The sequence below is a fragment of the Mastigoproctus giganteus genome, chromosome 12 (assembly GCF_048544385.1).
Source record: "Mastigoproctus giganteus isolate SK-2022 chromosome 12, ASM4854438v1, whole genome shotgun sequence".
Taxonomy (NCBI): Eukaryota; Metazoa; Arthropoda; class Arachnida; order Uropygi; family Thelyphonidae; genus Mastigoproctus; species Mastigoproctus giganteus.
The window spans coordinates 71,461,462-71,486,622 of NC_143586.1; the positions used below are offsets into that span (position 1 = coordinate 71,461,462).

A 25,161-nucleotide genomic window follows, 5' to 3' on the forward strand; every position below is an offset into this window, starting at 1 on the left:
TGATATACTCCTAATACTTTTATCCTTAAAAAAGTGCATACTCTCTAAGCAGGTCTTTCTATAAGACCCAGATGTACATGAATTCCAATGACTAAACAATGTGAGAATGACTTTTATATTTGAGTTACATCAAAGTGTAAGTTATGCACAACTCGCTTTCTATGGCATTATAAACTGCTTGGTTTGAATTATATGCTACAATATATTCTGTCCCAGATGTCTTACTTAAAAGAATGTTGTCCTCTCTTTTAAGAGACTAAAAAACTTTCTCTATTATAAGGCTAACTTTAAATTATTATATCTAATGTTCAAAATTCTACTTCAAACTAATTATAATCCCAAACAAATTCTTAACTTCCACTTCATTTTCTATCATTTTGATTTCAAATCTAAAATGCTGTGCAAGTTTTTCTGTAAAATACACCCACCATGCAGTTATGACAAAATCACAAACAAAGTCAAAACACTACTTTATCTTGATTTTATGAAGCTTCAGCTTGAATCCTAGAAGTTCCGTAAGGACTGCAGAAAAAGCGGAGAGGACAACAACTTTTGTGATGTTATAGAGATAAGGGTTGGCACAGAGCCCAGATATCTTGAATGGGCTTTCTAATTCCTATGATGAAAAAAATACACACACATAGAATTATAAGAAATATATCTGGGTTGAAATAAATTATAATACAGTAAGTATATTACTTCAGGACACAGACATAAAATGAAAATAAAAAAATAATAAAATATATATATCCAAGGAAATGTAAGTAAATAAACACATTATCATATAACACATTAACATCCTGTTAGCAGAATTAATTTAGGCTGCACAGAACTGTTTTTAAAATATAAAGTCCATGTTAATCCTGATACCTACCAAAATTCTATTTTATCCCACATTTTGAAACCATAATCTATAACATTTCCAGAATTATATTATAATAATGAAAACAATTGCTAAAGAATTAATTGTTGAAGCAGGGAAGGTTTACACAAAAAAAAAAAAAAAAAAAAGTTTAAAAATGACAAAATCTCTTAATGAAATGCCATCACCACAAATTGTCTCATGCTGCCAAAAAAATAACTTCCTGCACCTTTCAAGAAGTATTAGTGTCCTTTATCTAATTTAGTACTACCATTCTTACAGATGCTTTTGGTAATATTTCTATCTTATCAAGGGTTGAGCAGGCACCTGTTAAAAACCACTGAAAAATCCAGTGATAATATAAAGTTGCCCAATAATAACAATAATAATAGTTGTTGAAGAAGAAGTGCAATGATATTTGCCGATGCCATTAAGACAGTGCTACATGGGTCACAAAACTTTTAGTTGGGAGGGGTTACATACTAATAGTTTAATGACAGCCATAATTAGAAGTGAAAATGATTCTTCTATTTTGACATACAGTAGCCTGAAATGCTGGGGAAGGGGCATTACAATGCCTGAAAGAAATTCACATGGGAAAAACAATTACATGGGCTGTGTAAGATTTGCTAAAAACACAAACAGACACATTTATTTAGTTGGGGAGACAGGGGTCATCTGATGATAAGGATCAAAGTAATGCTTGCACACATTTCAAGATTTGTGCAAGCATCACTAAGAGTTTGTTACAGTAACAGCCAATACTGACAAGATGTTCTGGGAGCAGCAACTTTTCAAATGAGCAGGAAGCTAATGCTAGGGAAACTAACTTTAAGGGTATATCAGGTAGTAAATTATACAGGAACACAAAGTAGTTTACTAATGCATAAGGTGATTGCAGTGGCATGGTCTTAGTGTCATCTTCATCATCTTCCATTTGCTGGATGGTTACAAATATGATAACGATAGAAAAAAATAACCTATTATCTGATACAATTTCTGAAACTGTATACCATAGTTCTAGAGATGATAGCATAAATAATGCTGTTAACTAATTTATATTGCTAAAACAATACTCCAACTGATCCAAAAGTTATATCACTTTATTTTTAAAACTTTTGTCACAATAATAAAAGGAAAGCACAACTAGCCAAATATTTGAATCATGAAAAATTAATTTTCTAATATATGACAGTATGAGTAATCTGAATATGGTTTCATTCATTGTCAACTCCATGAAAAAAGACTAGAAATAAGTTTGAAAGGATAAATTTAATTAAAAATTTTGAAATACACAATGGGTTTGCAATATTTTAAGCACATTTTGCATTTAAAACCACTTTGCTGCCAAAAAAAATAGCATGGTCTACTGTTGACTAATTTCCATTGTCAGCTACTACAATAATGAAGTTGTAAAATTTTTGCATGGTGTGTAAAAATAGAGTGTAAAAATAAAAGTTTATTATTATTATAGTCGGACACCAATGAATGGAATTAAATTCGAACAATATAATTCTTTGTTCTAAATGTCAGAAACCCAGGTAAATTTATTTGAAATTATACATATTTCTGTTTGGTTTCTGTCTTTGGAATGGTGGTCTAGTTTAAGTGAAGGAGATGTCATTACACATGAAGCAACCTAAATTGTTAAATTTTTGAATAAAAACCAGATTCATCTTTTTTGTGATACTATTTATATTAAAATGATATTAGCAACTTAGGTCAGCTCAAATATAATGGCGTTGCCTCTAAAGCAAGCATAAACCCAAGCCTTGAAAGCAGAAAGTTGGTCTCTACTGCAGAGGACCAATGTCTATCAAGGACATAACTGAACACAAAAATGCACACAGTTCTCTATTCTGTTATTAATTCCTTTAATCAAAATAAGATTATGAAAGACATAATAGTGAAGAAATAACCTTTAGTAAGTCAGCAGCCAACTTGAGGACACTATTGGCTAACAGCAGTTCATCCTTCTTGTGAGGTTTCAATTCCATGTGTAGATAAAGATTGATCTAGATGGAAAAAAACATGATATAATTAAGAAATAAAACACAAAAATGAGTTTTTATTTAATTTTCCCTAAGTATCCAACAAATCATATCTCAAAATATGCCTGTTTGACCTTCAGTTATTCAAACAACCTAATGAAATTTATTTCTTTTGGCCTGAATTTTATATATTTTTTGAAATAGCTTATGTAGATAACACCAGTAATGCAACTGAAGCATCATATTATTATATTAGTGGAAAGGAAATTAAGGCCATGTTGCATCTTGTATCAGTAAACTACATGGTCTAAAGGTTGGTTTGACAAAATCAAAAATCAGTTTACCAGTGGAAAAGTGCTATTATATCTAAGTGAAAGTGATTAACTTAGCACTGGAAGAAAACACTTCTCATCAACAGAATTTGAACCCTACACCTTTCCATTTGGCAAGCACAAGCTTTTACTGATTAAACCACAGATACCCAATAATTAAAAATAATAAATGGGAATCCAGGCCTTATCCACAGTTCCTAATCAGGAAGTCACTGTGGTCACTGATGAATATGATCAAAAGTTGTTCTGCACAATTCTGTCTCTGCAGCTACTGAAAAGGTAACAATAGTCAAGACATGCAGCAGACAAAAATCCTTGTTTCATTTGCAAGTGATTTTGCATGACAGGGCACATGAGCTAACTGACAAGCTGCATGGCATTCCATGATTTGTTGCTCCACTTTCTTCACATACTCCGGTGTGACAACGGTTATTAAATGCTCTAGAATTTCTTCACAATGAGTATCCCCAATTTAACTGCCTCTAGCAGTGCTACGGAATGGGAAACTCCTCCTATATATCATGCTCATCTTCTTAAAAATTATTTCAGATTTTTCTCTTTGGGGAACAGGAATCAGATAATGGTTCTATATTAAATTTTGTGCATTTAATATAGGCTCTGTAACAAAACAACATATAGCACAATTCAATTATGCTATATGTTGATTTGTTAATTTGAGTAATCAAAGTTTGCACAACTATTATGAGCTACCTAGTAAAGGTGAGGGAAAGAAATTCAGTTATAATAGCTGGAACATTGTAATGCAGCTATCTTTAAAAACTTGTATTAACAGAGTAAAACAATGTAAAGTAGACACTTTTACAATGACCATAGGTATATTTAGACGAGGCTATTAGTGACGGTCGTGTTGCAAGCCGCTAAGTGGATTTTTCTTATTTATTGATTTGAAATTATTATTTTTCTAAAACTTTTGATTTAAATTTAGTAGTATAACATTATTTTGTGATTTTTTGATTAATTTGGTGTATTTATTCTTTACTCGGCCTTGTAAAAGTATCGGTAAGGGTTTCCACGTGTTCGTAACTACCGCTACCGTTATTAACTTTCCCGCCATTGTGATACCGTACTAGATATACCGTAGGTTATATACCGTACTAGATAGCGTTAGTTGAACTTCGTTAGCAGTTAAATTGTACGTTTAAATAAATACATATAACGACTTAGATTACAAACGTAATATAATTAATAACATAACATAATTAATTAATAAATTAATAGAATCATGACTCAGACCAGAGCAGCAAAGCAAAAGGCTCAAGCTAATGGAAGTGCTGTGGCTCAGAGCAGAACTGAGGGGGGCAGTTGTCCTCTGACTCACAGCCTTATAAAATGCACTGTTTGCTTGATGTTTGCAGAGCAATCGGGTACGGGACATGATACTGCCAAGGGGGATGTCTTTGTGTGTGCGCGATGCAAGGAGTGTATCGATATCAGGCAACAACTCGGCGTTCTTGTGGGCCTATATGAGAGCTTGAAGGACAGGGTGGATGCCCTCGAAGAAACTAAATTGAGGGGCCCATCAAGCTCTCAGCTGCCCACATCAACGCCAGAGCTTGCACTTGGGCATCGCGTGACACAGAGACAACCCCCAAGGCAGAATGCGCTGGTCCCGAAGGAACTAGTTGTTGTTGGTGACTCTATTGTCAGGGAAACGGGGAACATGCTTTGTAAAAAAGATAGGTGGAACAGGACCAGGGTATGTCTGCCAGGGGCAAAGGTTGATGACGTTGTAGAGCGAATATCATCTTTTAAGGGCACAAAAGGTGATATAGTTGTACACGTTGGCACTAATAATATTAAGAGTAGGAGACCGGCAGAATTACTTAACAAGTACAGGTCACTGTTGAACAAAAGCCGAGAATTAGGGTTGAATTTGAAAGTGTCTGCAATTCTGCCCAGACACGATAGGAGGGAGTATATGATGAGAGCCTTGTCGATCAATTCGGCCCTGGAAAGATTGTGCAAGGCTCAAGGGGTAGAATTTTTTTCAGCCTGGACTGTACTTGTTAACAGGAGAGATTGCTTCTACAGGGATGGGATACACTTAAATAGAAAGGGTGCAAGAATATTTGCTGATGCTATCGAGGCAGTGTTAGGTGGGTCGGAAAACTGCTAGCTTGGGGGGAGACAAAGACCAATAGATTGACAGTAGCCACTGGCAGAGGTGAAAGAGATTCTTGCACTGCTTCTATTAGAATGAGCAGAAGCCTGAAAAACAAGATGCATGGTATTTCAGAGACTGCTGGGAGCCATTGTGGTACAAGTAAACACATGGGTTGTGTTAGGGTAGCTAAGAATAGAAACAGGTGCAGGTATACTTGCGTGTACACCAATGCTAGGAGTTTAGTAAATAAATTTGATGAATTTGAGGTATTGCTCAAAACATCGAAGGCAGATATTGTTGGGATATCAGAGACGTGGTGTCACACAGATATAAGGGATGCGGAACTGCAATTTGGTGAGTACAACGTCTACAGAAAGGATAGACAGGATAGGAAGGGGGGGAGGTGTTATGCTATTAGTTAAGAAACACATAAAAACCAAGGAAGTGAAGCCAGTCGACATCGCTGGACAGTGCAGTGTGGAGTCAGTTTGGTGTGACATAAACATTGGGAGATCAAAATTGAGAGTAGGAGTGTGCTATAGGCCTAATGACTCTGATGAGTATAATAAGGAACTGTACAGGGAAATAGAATGGGCCAGTAAATCAGAGTGTCTTATAATGGGAGATTTTAATTTCCCAGATATTGACTGGAATTTGGGGGCTGGATACTCACACACTAGCAGGGCTTTTGTGGATTTATTGGATGATTGTTTTCTACATCAGCATGTTCGGGAGGCAACTAGAGGGAGCAATACTCTTGATTTGATTATCAGCAGTGATTCTTCATGCATTAAGAATCTGCAGATAAATGAACCACTAGGGGGCAGTGATCACAGTGTGCTGAAGTGGGATTTACTCAAAGAGGTAACTACCATTAGGGGTAAAGGGAAGGGTTATTGCTTCCGTAAAGGCGACTACGATGGACTGAGACAGTATTTAAATTCTATACAGTGGGACCAACTGATGATGTTACCAACAGCAAATTCAAAATGGGAAGCATTCAAAGAACTTATCTTGGAAGCTACTAGGCTTTACATACCAACTAAGAAATATTGTTCAAGGTTTAGGCCAAAATGGATGTCAGATGAACTAATGAGGCATATGGCAGAGAAGAAAAATGCATGGGATACTTACAAATTAACACATGACACAGAAGCCTATGATAGATACAAGTTGATATGCAACCAAGTTACAAAGGAAGTTAGGCAGGCGAAGGCAGATTACGAGAAATCCTTGGCAAGGGATGCAAAGAAAAACAGCAAAGAGTTCTTTACTTATGTAAACTCTAGAAGGAGAGGGATGAATCAGATTGGTCCTCTTGATATTGATGGGTCAAGTGTTGATGATCCTGCTCAGGTAGCTAACAAACTAAATGAATATTTTGCATCGACATTCACACATGAGGAGTTATTCAGCGAGGGGAATGCCAGAGGTGTATTCAACTCTAGCAGTAAGTTACAGAATCTTGAAATAACTGGGAGTAAAGTGGAGGAGAAACTGTTGAAGATAAACACAAGAAAGGCACCCGGGGTGGATGGGATCTATCCAGTTATATTAAAGGAGGCAGCAAAGGAAGTAAGCAAACCCTTAGCCATAATTATGAGAGCTTCCTTGGACTCAGGGGAGGTACCCATAGACTGGAAATGTGCAAATGTGACCCCAATTCACAAAGGAGGATCAAAGGCTGACACAAGTAATTATAGACCTGTGAGCTTAACTTCTGTTCCAGGAAAATTAATGGAGGCACTGGTTAAAGAAGCACTGCAGGATCATTTAGACAAGACTTCAGTTATAGCTCAGACACAGCATGGTTTTGTTAAGTGGAAGTCTTGCCTGACCAACTTGATTGGATACTATGATGCAGTCACAAAAGAACTGGATGCAGGGAATAACTTTGATATTATATACTTGGATCTTAGAAAGGCTTTTGATACTGTTGCACATGGAAGACTGCTACACAAATTGGAGCAGTGTGACATTGGAGGCAAATTACTGCTATGGATAAAGGGGTGGTTGAGGGGGAGAAGACAGAGAGTGGTAATCAATGGACACTGCTCATCGTGGACTGATGTTATTAGTGGAGTCCCTCAGGGCTCAGTGTTGGGTCCATTATTGTTTTCTGTATTTATAAATGATATTGATGATGGTATATCGGGATTAATGTCCAAGTTTGCAGACGATACAAAGGTTGGCAGGGTTGTCAAGGACACTACTGACACTATGCTGCTGCAACAGGATCTGGAAAGGTTGAGCAGATGGGCTGAGAGGTGGCAAATGAAGTTTAACATTGACAAATGTAAAGTACTACACATGGGAAACAGCAACCCCAGAGCAACGTATCAACTCTGTGGTACAACACTGACAGTGGTAGAGAATGAAAGGGACTTGGGGGTGGTTGTGCAGGCAGATATGAAGTTCTCTGAGCAGTGCAGACGGGCTGCAAGAGTAGCTCATGGAGTATTGTCAATGATATACAGGAATTTTTCCAGCAGGGATAAGGAGGTGATTATTCCATTGTATAAGGCGATGGTCAGGCCACACCTAGAGTACTGTATACAGGTCTGGAGGCCTCATTTCAAGAAGGATGTAGAGCTGCTGGAACGAGTACAGAGAAGGGCAACAAGATTAGTGAATGGAACAAAGGGGTGCTCTTACGAAGAACGGCTTAAGTTTTGCAAATTACAGTGTCTGGAGACTAGGCACCAGCGAGGTGATCTGATAGAGGTGTATAAAACCTTGAATGGTTTAAGCATGCTCAATGCTGATGGGATTCTTCCTCTAGCTCAGAATAATCACCTGAGAGGGCATAAATTCAAATTGAGGAAAGACAGATGTAGGATAGACGTGCGGAAATTTGCCTTTAGCCAGCGGGTGGTTGGTTGGTGGAACAGACTTCCATCCCTTGTGGTGGAGGTTGATAGCCTAAATAAGTTTAAGGCTCAGCTGGACAGGTATTTTGAACGAACGGAGGGGTGAAGTGGAAGTGGTTTTTTTTTTTTTTTTTTTGGCTGATGCTGCATAAGCTTGCTTTCTTGCATCAAATGCCTCTACTAATGCTAATGCTAATGCTAATTTAAGATCACCCCCCTCCCGAGATTTGAAGAAAATTTGTTCTTCAAGTAGGAAGAACAAATTCTTTACTGATGATTCAAGTAGTGCTACGAGATGATGAATTATATTCAAATTAAAGTTAAATAACACTGGTATATATTTTAAGTGAACTTGTATAATTTTTAGGCACTAGTTTCAAATTTAATTAACTTTAATTTATAATGTTAATTTTTGCATGAAATGAAAAAAAAAAAAAAAAAAAAAGCAGCACGGTTAAATACATGGTTAAATACACAGCTACTCAGTCATCTCACTAAATCAATACTTTATTTAGTACAAAGCATTCCAAAGTGAGTGATGCAACACCTTGGGGTGTGACCAAATTTTGACATCATATCAGCATTACTTTCACTGATTTCTTTTCACCTCATATATTGATATAACTGCTTGATTAAAATACAATTATTGAGTAATATACTAAAAATTTACAAAATTTATTTCTTCATATGCTTCATACTCAGCATTTGGTGAGCTCAATATATAAAATGTCTAGAGCTCACTATACTTGGCATCTGATGAACTCAGGACATGTTTTACTGTAAAAGCTAACAAATGATATAATTGATGTCAGATGGTCATGGTTAAGATTGTGTTTAGTACTGAACAATTTCCCTCTCACTCACTTTTGTCCAAATGCTTTTGGCCCAAAACAAAGAAAGTTGTGTACCTATGCATTTACCTTCAATTTACAGATAAGGAATAGAAAGGATAGGGTGTCAAAGAATTACAGAATTCTGGGTGAGGTATTGAACTGTTTTTTCTGGCACATAGTGTGTGACACCAGTAAAATTTGGAAAGCATTGATGGTTCAATACATTTTATATAAATATATATTATATATATTTTTTGAAACTCTTTTGTACTCATCCCATAAATGCTTTCAAACACTAACAGCCGTCTGTGATCAATTGTTTATTCCAGTATAAGGCAACCAGGGTAAATATAACAAATTCCTTATTCTATTTACCCCAATATCTTTCTACTCACTTAAGACCGTGATCTGCTTTGTAATAGAAAAAATGATTTCAAAATCATAAGTTTCATGTGTTTTTCTTTTTCTCCACAGCCTTGATATTTTGGTGAAACTTTTCACCTGGCTTCACTAAGTCTATGCCAACTGTAGTACCCAATTTACTCACTGAAACAAGAGTTCAATGAGTAAATTCAAATGAACCAAGTATTAAGAGTGACTGTGCAAAAAATAAACTTTAAGAATATGTTGCAACCTACTTTCTTGAAACTAACAAGCATGTTACTGACAATCTTCTCATAGTCTTATGATTTATAATCACCTAAAAAGTTTTTCACAACACTCTTGAATGATAACCAAACCTTCATTTCTTTTTGAAACACATCATTGTGAAATTATTATCTTGCAACAACTTTCTGATTTCTAGTCCACCAAAAAGAGCAGTATGAAGTTTAGATCACTTATCTCAAGAAGTTTTGAAAGAGTGTACTAAAAAGAGTCTTCCTCTTTATCTATGGCCTGAAGAAACTATTTAATTAGCCCCATTCTAATATGGTTCCATTGTTTAATAGAACTCTGTTTCAGCTTGTCATTGAGCTGTCAATGAAGAATCTCTATTCCAATGTATCATGTGTAACACCTAATGCACTGAATAATCCATTAACATCAGTATAGAACACAAGGCATCCCTCCTCAGAATAGAAAGAAATTAATTACTTTTCTGACTTAGTGCCAGGCAAATTAAGTGCCAAGCACCAAGAGACTTTTCATTAAATTTGGAGCTTAAGTGTTTCACTAAAGTCTTTGGTAGATCCAAATCTCATATTAAACTGTTCAGTTCAGCTTGTGTTCTTATACATGGCTTTGACTTCACTAGTAACTTTGGATAATGGGATTGTGTCAGGGACAGTGACTCTCAGCTCCAGATAAGTTAGAAAGTTTTTGGTAATATCTTGCAAATTTTTCATTTAAATGTGTTCTAAATTTTATTTCACCTTATAGCTTTATTCATTCTAGTTTTTAAATCAAGCAATTATTTCATAAGTTATATCTGTTTAAATAAACAACTGTTACTAATGGTAACTTTTGGCACCAAAGCCTAAATTCAACTAGGTATACTATGTGTATATAAATAATACAGTAAATCAGTGCTGTTCAACCTTTTTAACTGGCTGGACACCCTTTACATTTTTAAAAATGTTGGAGGACATCACCAAAAAAAGAAAACAAACCATATCAAGTATTTTCCAAAAATAAGTGTATGTAAGAAGTGTAAACAAAAATCTGCTGATTTTGTATCTTGAAATTGCAGCATTGGAGCAAGTTATTTTTTTTTTTTTTGGTAGTTGTTGGCGCATCGGCTTCTGTGGCCATAATGCACCTCCCAAGGTTTTTGCAGTACTTTGAATCCAAGCCCGAGACGGGATTCAAACCCGCGCGACCTTTGGGTTGCTAGGCAGGCACTTTACCCCCCCCCCCGGCTAGCCCCGTCGGCCGGAGCAAGTTACAATTTGTCACGTCATTCACAACTTGTTTGTTTTATTCTACATAAAATAACATAACTTACCCATTTATCTGTAGTTGTTATTACTTGGTTTTTAGGAGCATTAGCAACTAAAGCCATATTGCTCTCGAGTATGTGGTGGTCATTCCCTGACCTTTCCGCATCCTCTGTATTTGGTGGTCATGGGCTCGAACCTCGGTCTAATCAAGAAGTGTGTGCTACACACTGCTGCTCCTGCCCACCTGGAGATGGAGGCGCCCCATTTATCTGTAGTCAGTCTGAATTAGCATGTATTAAATAGAAGGTGTTTCATTTGTTTTTTCACATTTTAAATGAGTGTATTTTACTGGGCAACAAATTGGAACTGTTTCTGCTGCATGCCTTTTCTATGGATACATCAATGGGCATTGTTCTTCTGAATTGGCATCTTTAATTCCTCCAATCTCTTCCAAAACAGTCCAACATATACACCACAACCAGTTAGCATCCATTTACTGCCCAACTTTGAACTCACAGAGCCAACTTTTCTTTTTCCTCATTTATCCCTTCAATGTCTGTTTTCTGAAAACTACAATCTACAGAAGTGGCAACTAAAGTTTAACATTGACATATGCAATGTGCTGCGCATGGGTAGCAGTAACCCCAGAGAAATATACCAACAGTGTGGTATTACACTCGGGGTGGTAGAGAATGAAAAAGACCTGGGGGCAATTGTGCAGTCAGATATGAAGTTTTCTGAGCAGTGCAGACAGGCTGTCAGAGCAGCTCATGGGGGTCTTGTCAATGATATACAGGAATTTTTCTAGAAGGGTTGAGGTTATTATCCCTTTGTATAGGGCAATGGCCAGGCCAGGCCACACCCCGAGTTCTATGTACAGGTCTGGAGGTAAAATTTTAGGAAGGATGTAGAGTTGCCAGAACTAGTACAGAGAAGGCAACGAGATTGGTGAGAGGAACAAAGAGTTCCTCTTACCAAGAACAGCTTGAGTTCTGCAAATTGCAGTGTCTGGAAACTAGGCACCTGCAAGGTTGTTGTTGTTGTTGTTTGTTTGGGTTTTTTGGCGCATTAGCAACTATGGCTATAATGCGCCAAGACTAGGTAATATTTAAATAAATTTTTTTTTTTTTTCTTTTTTCTCGGTGGCCTAATTAGTAAGGCCACCATGTCCAGATATATGATAACATATATATTAAAAATAAATCAATAAAGAGGTAACAATAACATAAATTTTAAATACAATTAAAAACTTTTATTGATTTAAAATAGCTAAAAACAGCAGACACGTTGTCATTGTCGGAAAAAATCTGACTGAGTGTATACGGCTCAGTCAGATGGTTAAAGGCGGTAGAACGAGTGCTGCTAAAATCTGGACAGTCAATTAAAAGGTGTCTAATCGTTAAAATTGTGCCACAGGACACACACATAGGAGGGTCATCAGCCCTCAGCAAAAAAGAATGAGTCAAATGACTATGTCCTATGCGGGTCCGGGCAAGAACAACTTCTCCTTACGATTCCTGCGCAGACTAGACTGCCACGGTTCAATTACAGGCTTTATACAATATAGTTTATTGCCAGTCTGTCCATTCCACGAGTCCTGCCATTGGGAGTGTATGTTTTGGTGTATTATTTGCCTGTAGTCTGTATAGGGGACTGACAGGCAGCGATTATTATTGGGAATTGCTGATTTGGCTGCGGCGTCAGCCAAATCATTTCCCCTAATCCCAATGTGGCTGGGAATCCAGCAGAAGCGGATATCGTATTCACGTTCACGGAGGAAGTGAATCTTCTGCTGAATACTAGACAGAACTGGATGAGGATTATACCTCACAGATATCAAAGCCTGTAACACGCTGAGAGAATCGGAATATAAAATGAACCGTTGGTATTGGCATTCACTGATGTGATCCAAGGCTAACTCTATAGCATGCAGCTCTGCAGTAAATATACTGCATTCAGAGGGAATCTGCTCCGATGTAGTGCTGTCTGTAAAGATAGCAGCAGATCCCACATATGATTCGGACTTCGAGCCATCTGTGTAAACTGGCGCGAAGTCAGAATGTTCAGCTCGGTGTGCTGAAAAAAGCTGCAGGTAGACCGACGGTGGAGTGTCCAACTTTCCCCAATTCCTAAGGGACAGGTCACATGCCGGGACACGAGCATGCCAGGGTGGAAAGGGTTGCTTTGGTGTTTGGGCAACCTTGTCTACCTTGATATTAAGTTCTTTGAGTAGCTCTTGGAGACGAATACCAAAAGGACGATTGGCAGTCTTATGGGTATTGTATAAATTTTCCCATCGTGGCTCAAAAACGAATGGCCACGTAGGATGGTCTGGCAGGGATTTCAGTTTTAAAGCGTACTTTAAAGACAACTGCTTACGTCGAAGTGATAACGGTGGTTCGTTTGCTTCGACGTATAAGCTCTGGACAGGAGATGTGCGATATGCTCCAGTAGCAATACGTAGGGCCTGATGATGGACGGGGTCCAGCCACCGCAGGACACTGTCTCTGGCTGAGGAATATACCTGGGACCCATAATCTAGTTTGGATCGCACAAGTGCACGGTAAAGCTGAAGAAGGGTACATCGGTCTGCTCCCCAAGATGTAGAGGAGAGCGAGCGGAGAATATTAAGCCCACGTGTGCACTTTGTGCGGAGTTGACGAATATGATCCACAAAAGTTAATTTTTGATCGAATATGAGTCCCAAGAATTTTGTGTTCGCTGCTACTGGAATAGCATTTTGTCCGAGCCTTAATTCAGGTTCAGGATGAAGATTACGCTTGCGACAAAAGTGTACGCAAACGGTCTTCTCCGGCGAGAACCTGAAGCCATTAGCAAGTGCCCAGGAATTCAGACTATCAATGGCTTTCTGCAGTTGTCTTTCAATAACCCTCATGTTGCACGACTGGCAAAAAATGCTAAAGTCATCAACATAGAGGGCACTGTTTACAGTTGGAGGAAGTTGTTCTGTGATGGAATTTATTTTGATGGCAAAAAGCGTGACACTTAATACTGATCCTTGTGGTACTCCCTCCTCTTGGCTAAAGGAGCGAGAGAGTGAGGATCCCACACGAACTTGGAACGATCGATTGGCTAAAAAGTTTTGAATAAAAAAGGGCAGATGCCCTCTTAGGCCTAGGCTATGTAAATCTTTTAAAATGCCAAATCTCCAAGTTGTGTCATACGCTTTCTCCATGTCAAAGAACACCGACACCAAGTGTTCGCGTTTTAGGAAAGCATCCCGGATGGATGCTTCCAATCTAATAAGATGGTCCAAAGTGGACCGGTTCCTTCGGAAGCTGCACTGGATGCTGGAGAGAAGGTCATTTGATTCTAAATACCATATTAAACAAGAATTGACCATTCTCTCCAGGATTTTGCACAGACAGCTAGTCAGAGCAATAGGACGATAATTGGTGGTGACTTTTGGATCCTTTCCTGGCTTAGGAAAGGCAAGAATGATTGCCTTTCGCCAGGAGTCCGGAAACTGCCCTTCAGTAAAGATTCTGTTATACAGAAGGAGCAGACAATCCATAGATTTTGGTGAAAGATGTTTAATCATTTCATAATGGATGCCATCTGGTCCAACAGCACTTGCTTTGGAAACAGTGAGGGCTCTTTTCAGTTCCTCTATAGTGAATGCCCCGTTGTAGGGATAGAGGCCCTTGGTCTTAAAATTAAGTGCCTGTTTTTCTAGTTTATGTTTCAGGACCAGGAACTCTGGGGAATACGAAGATGTTGCAGAGATGTTAGAGAATGTTTCCCCAAGAGAATTAGCTATTGCAGTTGGATCTGCAATAGCGCATCCATTATAATCTAGGATTGAAGAAGGATGGGATGTATATTTTCCCTTCATTTTCCGGATTTTATCCCAGACTACCTTAGAGTTGGTAGACTGGTTAATAGATGATGTAAAACGGATCCACGATTCCTTTTGACTCTGACGGCGGCTATATCGTGCTTTGGCTCGTGCACATTTAAAGGTTATAAGGTTGGTCGTGGTGGGATATCAGCGGAATATCCCCCATGCTTTGTTTTGAGCCTTTTTTGCTGCTGTGCATTGTGAATTCCACCAAGGTTTAGGAAATGGTGGAAACCGGGCAGATGTTTTTGGAACATCATTCACAGCTGCTTGGACAATATTTTCTGTGATGTACTTAACTGCATCATTGATAGACTCTTGACTGACTATGCTAAGATCAAAATTTGCCTGATGTTGGAAGGCAGTCCAGTCAGCCTGATCAATCTTCCACCGTGGTAACCTAAAAGGAAGACATGGTCTCCCACTGTGTAACAAGGTTATCATGGGGAAGTGATCGCTTCCGTATGGATTCTCCTCCACTTCCCAAGTGAGTGAAGTGAGTAGAGAAGGGGAGCAGATAGAGAGATCAATGGCAGAAAAAGTACAGGTAGGCATGTGGAAGAAGGTGTTTGTTCCAGTATTTAGAAGGGAAAGGTCATTGTCATTGAGCATACGCTCTATGACTCGTCCCCTTCCATTGATGTTAGCACTACCCCACAGGGTGTTATGTCCGTTAAAATCCCCGAGAAGTAAGAAAGGGGGAAGCAGCTGCGTTAGAAGATCATCAAGGTCTGCCTGGGAGATGTCAGTCCCAGGTGGCAAATAAATGGAACACACAGTTAATAAAAATCCCACAGAAAGGCGAATTGCAACAGCCTCTATGCTGGTTGTAATTAGCAAGGGCTGCACTGGGGTCTGGTTACCCACAAGGATAGCCACTCCCCCATGTACAGAGCCATCTGCAATTCTATCCTTTCGAAAAATTGTGATGTTGTGCATGGTGGGATCATCATTTGCCTTTAGATATGTCTCCTGCAAGCAAAAGCAAACTGGCTCGTGCTTTTGCAGGAGAGCCTTGATGTCATCAATATTTCGCCGGAATCCACGACAATTCCATTGTAGGAATTTAGCCATTATTTTGGCTTGCTGGGTCCATCAGGCGGCTTCCGAGGTGCTGAGGGCTTACTTTTATTTTTTATCAGTCTTGGATTTATCTTTTTTGGGGAAGAATGGACGCTGTCCCGTGTCCATTTCTTCCTCCGCAAAGAGTTCCAAGACTGAATCTTCGGGTACCTCCTTCTGCTCGACATCCATCTTTTCTTGGGTACTAGGGGGGACTTCCCCTTTCTTATTCTTTTCTTTCATAATTACCTTAGTTACTTGTGGAGCATTAGGAGGTACCGATATAGGAGTGGCAGCTGATTGGTCCTTTTGTGCAGGTTTTTGAGAACTTAAGAGATACCGCGCGATGGGAGTGAAAGACTCCTTTGGAGGAATGGTCATGTCCGTCTGAGTTCCGACGGAACATCTCCCTGCTACCTTCTGGGCGTAGGTAGGTTTGTTGATATTCAGCGGTTTGACCGATTTCCTTGCCTCCTGGTATGACATATTTAGCTCTGCCTTCAGCCGTTGAATTTCTTTTTCTTCTTTCCACCTCTGGCATGCTCGTGAGTAGGCCGGGTGTTCACCTTCACAGTTAATACAGGTGGGTTTTGCGGCTGAACATGCTGTTGTTTCGTGGTCCTTTTCACCGCATCGAGCACATGCAAGGACTCCACGGCAGGCCATTTGAGAATGTCCATACTTCTGGCATTGAAAACACCGTAACGGGTTCGGAACGTATGGACGCACTGAACAATTGATGTATCCAGCTTTAATCTCGTCAGGAGGTTTAGGAGAGTTAAAAGTCAGGATAACGCTCCTGGTTTTAACAATTTTTCCATCCCTTCGCGCAATAATTCTCTTGACGGCAGTAACTCCCTGTGGTTTTAATTCGGAGCAGATTTCCTCCTCGGTTACGTCGAGAAGGTCCCACTCCGAAATGACACCACTTGATGAATTGAGTGTTCTGTGTGGTGTCACTGTTATAGGGATTCCTCCGATTGATGTTACTCGGAGTAGATGTTCAGACTGCCTGTCATTTTTTGTTTCAATCAAGAGGTTCCCAGAACGGAGCCTCTTAACTGACTTGGGTGAACCTGCTAACCCATCCAACCCTTTTTGGATAAAAAAGGGTGACATTTTTCCAATCGGTTTTTCATTCGTGGAGTGCATAATTAAGAACCTTGGGACTGGCCCTGATGGTAGTTCGGTTCGCTGCCTCTTATTAGCAATAATGCTATCTGGATCTTTGTCGATGGTTTCAGATAGGGACCGGGTTGGGGCCCCTGAAGAAGTTAGTTTATCAGGATTCATGGAGTTTATTAAATTGTTCAGTGCCCGGGCTCCCCACCCACCACGGAGCCCAAAGGGACGCCCACTACCCGGCATGCAATAAATGCGCTCGGGAGTGGAACGCCAGGGCTACCCAGACACTATACCCGCACCGCCGCCAGTCTGAATCCTGTCCCTCGGACCATGAGGGTAGGGGCGTGGCATTGACACGGTTGACCCTCGCAGGCGAGCCTACTAGCCGATTGATCCTAGCCGGGCCTTCCAGGACCACCCGTCTTGTCGAAGCAGGGGCCGAAGTGGTGTATTGAAGCTGGGCCCCTCAACCACCAGGATCCCCCTTTCCGAATTTCCACGGGTCGCAGCGCACGGCAAACACGCTGGATTCCATTGATGTAAGCCTGGAACCTGGGTTGTGAGCGTTGGATCCCAGTGATGCTAGTCTGGAAGTCCAGCAGCGTCACTGGGAGGTCCCCTCACCACGTACAGTTGCCCACATCAAGGGGGCACCTGCAAGGTGATCTGATTGAGGTGTATAAAGCCTTGAAGGGTTTGAGCAGGCTTAATGCTGATGGGATACTCCCTGTTGGTTAGCTTAATTGCCTGAGGGGACATAAATTCAAATCTAGGAAAGAGAGTTATAGAAGGTGTGCGGAAATTTGCCTTTAGCCAGTGGGTGGTTGATTGCTGGAACAAACTTCCGTCTGTCGTGGAAGTTGATAGCTTAAATAAATTCAAGGAAGAACTGGACAAATGTCTGGAGTGAATGGATCGGTAAAATGGGAAGAGTTTTTTTTTTTTTTTGCTGATGCCGTATAAGCTTGCTTTCTTGCATCATATGCCTATGCTAATGCTAATAAAAGTTTGGTATTCAAGGCCTATGAGTACATCAAAAGATGGATGTGATATCAAGGGTAATGCAAGGTATCTGGAAACCTTGCACAATAATAAATTACAACCTTGTCTGTTGCATTAGAATCATTATTTAGGCCAATCATCAAATAAGAATTGAAGTCAGTTTCCCATTTTGGAACATCATATGGTAGTTGTAAAGCCATCATATCTGGTATTTTAAATAAGAAAAGATTATGATTCTGTTTACAAGTTTTTGACAGATCAGAGAATAAAGGATGGATTTTTAAAAGTGAATGAAATTTGTGATTACAACACAGGATTTCTAAAAGCAAGTGACAGGAAATGAAATGTGATGTAACATTTATGACAAAATGTCAATTCTTTAAGTGAAAGTGTCCTGTGTCTTCTGGAAATCAAAAAAATTCAATCTGAATGGTATCTAAAGGTAATGTTATGATAGAAATGTTTCTGTTTATAATGGCATAATTCTTTGTGAATTTATACTATTAATAATATTATGTACTTCATAATATTATTAATATTATGAAGTATATAATGTTATCACCTTCTTTAACCACTTGAAGAATGCATTAAAAGAATGCCTTCAAAGAAGCTTTTCTGAATTATATAACTGATGGAAAAAAGGGAAAATAGCCAAGGTCATTATTTTGAAAAAATCAATGTGCAATTATCTGTAAATATTATATCTGTTTAAGTTAAAATTCAGTCTTGGAATTTTCTGATTCTAATTTTTTTTTTTTTTTTTTTTTAAATTCTATTTAGAATTTAATTTTGAATATCTGTTAAACTTACCTGTTCAGTGATAAGAACTGAAAGATTCCGATATTTTATATTAATTTTTGAACCTAATATCATAAAACGCATAAGAAAAATGCCAAGGGCAAGATTCCAGCCAACTATTTCCCAGCAATATAGTCTATCAGCAAACTGTTCAGTATCTTTTAACAGCTATATCAAAAAGACAAAAATAAATAAATGAATAAATAAACAGGAAACTACTTTTGTGTTAAAAACCTCAAGTACTAAAATATTCAGTACTTGAGGTTTTAACTAATGAAATCTAATGAAAAGCAGAATAACCTAAATTTTTTAAAGAAAATTTGTTAAAACAATGTGCACATCATTCTGGAATGTTCTAGCTGTATAACTCAACAACAAAAGATATTGCAACTGAAGCCAATAGCTTTCAGCAACAATCGACATCTGTCATCAAATAAGGAGTAATTTTACATGCTTCAAACTTTCATACATTGCCAGTAATTTGATATAATGGAGAAACACTTCAGTTCAAGCTATCATGTGAACCTGTATGATTGTGACCCAATGAGGAAAATGAAAGCAAGCATAGGCTTCAAGTTTATTTTTGAATAAAGCTTTAAAATGAGGCATGCTTCATCTATAAGGCAGGTAATAAGAAAAGTTTTTGCAATTAACATTTAATTCAGCTGGAAATTATCCAATTGCAAATTATTATGATGGTGTTATGCCCTTTTCTTAAAATTTGTGGCTGTACTGCCAAGGTACTTTTAATGATATCTTTCTTGGCAGTCAAATTTTAAGAAAAGGATATATCACTGTCATAACAGTTTGCCATCAGATAATTTCCAAACTGAATCATTGTTCATTACAAACAAGTTTTTCATTTAATCCCTTATAGGTAAAATAGCCCCCCCCATTTCAGTAGTTTCCTTGAGAAAAAAAATAGAAACCTAAGAATCTGTAGAGATTACAATAATATAGTACTCAATATAGTGATATACAATGATATAGTACTCAATATAGTGATACAATGATATAGTACTCAATATAGTACTTAGAACACTTAAAGTGTTCTAAGTACTATATTGGGGTAAACTCCTCTTATTATTTTACAAATATTAATCTCAACGTAGAACGTATTGAGTATTACAGCTCTGATTCATACTATCTAATATATATATATATATATATTTGTTTCAGTTTTCTTTTTTTTTTTTTAATGAAAACCCCAAACACGAGAGGTATTAGAACCTATAGTGCTTAGTATTGTGAATGGGTTGGAGGCTGGGGAGAAGAAATAAGATATTTGTTGACATTAGACTTGAACTCCTGTAGACTGTAACTTTCACCATCAGGAAATATGTATGAAGGAAGGTTCTTCCAGAAAATGGAAGTTGAATAAATAAATCAGGAGGAAGAAAAGTTGGTTCTGTGAGTATCTATAGAAAAGGCATACAGCAGAAAGAGAACGTTTATGAAACAGCGAGTGGAACGACTCTTTCAGAGATGAGTCATTAATTAATCTAACTGCCCTCTTTTGAATGGAATATAGAAGTCAGAGAGAGGTTTTTGGGGGCACTGCCACAGATGTGGGAACAATATTCCATGGTAGGGTGGATTTGTGATTTGCATAGAATGAACAGCTGTTTGGAAGAAAAGTAAATCTGAGAGCGAAAGAGAAAACCCAGTTTTTTTTTTGATGCAGAGGAAGCAATATTTGTAATGTGCTTATGCCAAGAGAGATTAGTAGTAGTGGCGTGTGATGCAAGAAAGCAAATGAGCTTATGCAGCATCAGCCAAAAAAAAAAAAATCACACCATTCCCTCCAAATGCCTGTCCAGTTCCTCCTTAAATTTATTCAACCTATTAACTTCCACAACGACAGATGGAAGTTTGTTCCAGCGATTAACCACCTGCTGGCTAAAGGCAAATTCCAGCACATCTAATCTACGTCTGTCTTTTCTTGATTTAAATTTATGCCCCCTTAGGTTCGTAATCTGAACAAGTGGAAGGATCCCATCAGAATTCAGCGTGCTCAACCCATCAAGGCCTTATTATACCTCAATCAGATCACCACGCAGGTGCCTAGTCTCCAGCCACTGCAATTTGCAGAACTTAAGCCTCTCTTGGTAAGAGGATCCCTTCATTCCCCTCACCAATCTTGTTGCCCTTCTCTGTACATGCTCAAGTAAATCTACATCCTTCCTAAAATGAGGCCTCCAGACCTGTACGCAGTACTCAAGGCGTGGCCTGACCATTGCCTTATACAGAGGGATAATCACTTCCTTTTCTCTGCTAGCAAAATTCCTATATATCATTGACAAAACCCCATGACCTGCCCTGGCAGCCTGTCTGCATTGCTCAGAAAACTTCATATCTGCCTGCACAATTACTCCCAGGTCTTTTTCATTTTCTACCACCTTAAGTGTAGTACCACACAGTTGGTATGTTTCTCTGGGGTTACTTCTACCCATATGCAGTACAGTAAACCCCCGCTATTCGCGAGGGTTAAGTTCCTGAGAAATGTCGCGAATACCGAAAATGCGAATACTGAGTTATGGCTCCCATAGTAATAAAGGGGTTCCGTTCCAAAGTATGAAATATATAAGAAAAACTAGTTTAAAATTTTGTCTATGTATGTATTATATGTACATAGACAGTACATAGTGAAATGGAAGCATATGGCATCGAAATGAAAATAAGAAACAATTTAATATTAAATGTAATATTTATTAGAAATTTCAAACAAATCTTTCAAACCAGTGCCTTTGCTAGCAAAAAAACTTATCCCGCCAGTGCTATCACCAGTTTTGCTAAAGTGTTGATAAAGGAGTTTTGCCTTTACACGAATGATGAGTGAACTTAACGGAATTTTATTTTGAGTTCGGTCTTCTATCCACAGATTTAAAGCTGTTTCCATTTTTTTCTAATTTAACATCACGAGTTACAGAGCAAATTTTTGAAACAATTAGCGCGTTTTCACAGACATTACGGCGGATTTTTTCTTCCGATTTTTTGGTATTGTACCGTTGACTCATTGATTTTATAATGTTTTGCCACTGAAGAGGCACTTTCACCATTAGAAATTTTGTCTAATAACTCGCTAATCATCATCTTCTTTGATATTTTCACATTTCCCTTGTTATTCGTAGCATATTTTTGTACGGGTAAAAAAGAACTTGTCCGCAATAAAGGCACTTTCTATCGTTAACACACTCGAAAAAGTCTGTTTTACACTGCAAAACGGTAGATTTATCACTTATGTAAGCATATCAATTTATAAATTGATAAATTTAATCAATTTATAAGCATATAAATTAAAAGCAAACGACCAAACCTTCCATGACAAGCGCATAACACATACTGAACAAGAATTAGCCAGAAACATCCACGCTCGCGATTTTGTCACCCCCTCTCCCCCCACCCACTGAATGCTGTTTTGACCGGGAAAGATAATTTTAGCCACGCCCATGTTTTTTTATGGTGGAAAATATTCACGGCGCTTTAAAATTCACATTTTTTAAAGTTTCATTTTATATTAAATCAGCGATCGCGAATACGCGAAACCGTGAATACAGATACCGCGAATAGCGGGGGTTTACTGTACTTTGCATTTGTCAAGGTTAAACTTCAGTTGCCACTTCTTAGCCCATCTGCCCAAATTATCTAGATCCTGTTGCAGTAGCACACTCCCATTACTGTCATTGACAACCCTGCCAACCTTTGTATCATCTGCAAAAACTTCGACACTAAGCCTGATATACCTTCATCAATATTAGAAGTCAGGGTAATCCCCAATAGAGATATATCATCTTGCCTAGAAATCGGAGTGTCATCGAAGATAAGCATAGGAGCAGATGAATCCTTTTTGCGAGATATAAGACAGGACTTAGTTTTAGAGGGATTGAAATCAACTAAGTTATCTTTGTCCCACTGGAGATCAGAATTTAAGGAATCGGTAGTGGATATTTCAGAAGTTGAAGCTGTTTGGGCAGGGCAAGGTTTCTCAAATTGGAAGGGGGAGTGCAATGTGCTATCATGGGCAAAACTATGGCTTGGATTTTCGGTCAAAAGAAGAAGGTCACTGATATACAAGAGGAAAAAAGTGGGAGAAAGAACTTAGCTTTGGGGAACACCAGCATTAGTGGAGAAGTCAGAAGATCAGCCATCCACCATCATCTGCAGTGCATGGTTAGAGAGAAAACTGGATACCCAATTACAATAAAACTTTTGTTTTTTTGAAATGGTTTGGCAAAAAAAAGTTGGCGAACCATCAGATTATTTCATAACAGTATCTCAAATACTGTTGCACATGGAATATTCAAAAGCTTTCCAGAAATCCAAGTATATGACATCAAAATTATTTTTTGTATCCAGTTCCTTTGTGACCACATCTTAGTATCCAATCAGATTGGTCAGACAAGACTTTCCCCTTAACAAACCCATGCTGTGTCTGAACTATTACTGCAGTCATGTAGCTGAGTGGTCAGGAGTGCGAATGCAGTAGCACACGCTCTTTGAGTGGACTGGGGTTCAAGCCCGTGACTGCTAAATACGTTTAACATTTGTATTGATTGATTTATTGTAAAACTCCACTGACTTGGTAGTCATGCCAGAGTATAAACAAGAACTTTTTTTTTTGTCTTTCTTAGTATCAAGATTCGTCAAAATCCTTCTGACATCCTTTTGATGCAAGACTGCAGGAAGCATTGAATGGAGCATGCTAGGAATGGTGGGAGATGGTTTACCAAGATCATAAATACATGAGTTGGAAGAAAAATAGGATGCTAGTAGGTCAGCTTTATCCTTGGCCAAAGTGGCAATAGAACAATCTGGTTTTGACAGAGGTGGGAACAGAGATGGGCAACTGCTGTGGCCAATACCTTTGGAAAGAGCCAGAATGCTCAGCTACCATTTGGACAAGAAGCAAGTTCTATATTGTTAAACCATTTGAAATGAAGTTTGGACTAATTAATAACTGCTTTACAATTGTTGTAAGCTTTGGTGTAAACAGAAAATTAACCTGGAGATTTGGATGCGAGCCAATCACGATATGCAACAGTCCTCTCTTGAACAGCCTTAGCACATTTATTGGAAAACCAAGGTTTAGATATAGGACGAGATTTTAAGGTGGAGTGTAGGGATTCCATCCTTACAAGAATAATTTCTTGTAGCGATGGAATCCCTACTAGTCTTCAAATGCTGCAATTTGCAGAACTTAAGCCTTTCTTCGTAAGAGCACCCCTTTGTTCCCCTTGCCAGTCTTGTTGCCCTTCTCTGTACTCGTTCTAGCAACTCTACATCCTTCCTAAAATGATTCTTCCAGACCTGTATGCAGACTCAAGGTGTGGCATGACAATCACCTTATACAAGGGGGATAAACACCTCCTTATCCCAGCTAGCAAAATTCCTGTATATCTTTGACAAGACCCCATGACCTACTCTGGCAGCCTGTCTGCACTGCTCAGAAAACTTCATATCTGATTTCACAATTATGCCCAGGTATCTTTCACCCTCCACTATCCTGAGTGTAACACAACACAGTTGGTACATTTCTCTGAGATTACTGCTACCCATATGCAGTACTTTGCATTTGTCAATGTTAAACTTCAGTTGCCAGTTCTCAACCCATCTGCCCAACTTTTCCAGATCCTGTTGCATCAGCAACTGTCATTACTGTTATTAATAACCCTGCAAACCTTTGTATCATCTGCAAACTTCGACATTAAACCTGATATAACTTCATCAATATCATTTATAAATATACAAAACTCTGTGGGATTCCACTAATAACATTGGTCCACGAAGGGCAGCATCCATTGATTACCACTCTGTCTTCTCCCACTCAACCACCCTTTTATCTATTTAGCAACTTGCCTTTAATGCCATACTGCTCCAATCTGTACAGTAGTTTTCCATGTGCAACAGTATCAAAAGTTTCCTGAAATCCAAGTATATGATATCAAAATTTTTTTTTGCATCAGTTCCTTTGTGACCACGTCATAGTATCCAATCAAATTGGTCAGACAAGGTTTCCCCTTAAGAAACCAATGCTGTGTTTGAATTATTACTGCAATCTTGTTTAGATGATCCTGCAATGCTTTTTTAAATAGTGATTCCATTATTTTCCCTGGAACAGAAGTCAAACTAACAGGTCTGTAATTACTCATGTCACCCTTTGAATCTCCAATTCACCTTTTGTGAATTGGAAATACTTTTGCACATCTCCCGTCCGTGGGGAACTCCCCTGAGTCCAAGGATGCTCTCATAATTATGGCTAAGGATTTGCTTATTTCCTTTCTGCCTACTTTAATATAACTGTATAGATCCCATCCACCCCAGGTGCCTTTCTTATGTTTAAATTCAACAATTTCTCCTCGACTTTGCTCTCAGTTATTACAAAATCATTTAACTCCCTGTTAGAGTTTGATAAACATCTG

At 38.5% G+C, this 25,161-nt stretch overlaps 1 protein-coding gene across 1 annotated transcript in view; it reads right to left on the reverse strand.

Annotated features, from left to right (window-relative positions):
• Nucleotides 1–435: 435 nt before the first annotated feature.
• Nucleotides 436–25,161, reverse strand: part of phtf (putative homeodomain transcription factor) — a 210,028-nt gene continuing 185,302 nt past the window's right edge. The window contains exons 16-18 of the mRNA XM_090385805.1: nucleotides 18,755–18,910; nucleotides 2,782–2,877; nucleotides 436–616 (exon numbers count right to left, since the gene is read on the reverse strand). Coding sequence (XP_090241931.1) covers nucleotides 467–616; nucleotides 2,782–2,877; nucleotides 18,755–18,910 — 402 coding nt within the window. The 3' untranslated portion in view covers nucleotides 436–466. The remainder of the gene's footprint in view (nucleotides 617–2,781; nucleotides 2,878–18,754; nucleotides 18,911–25,161) is intronic.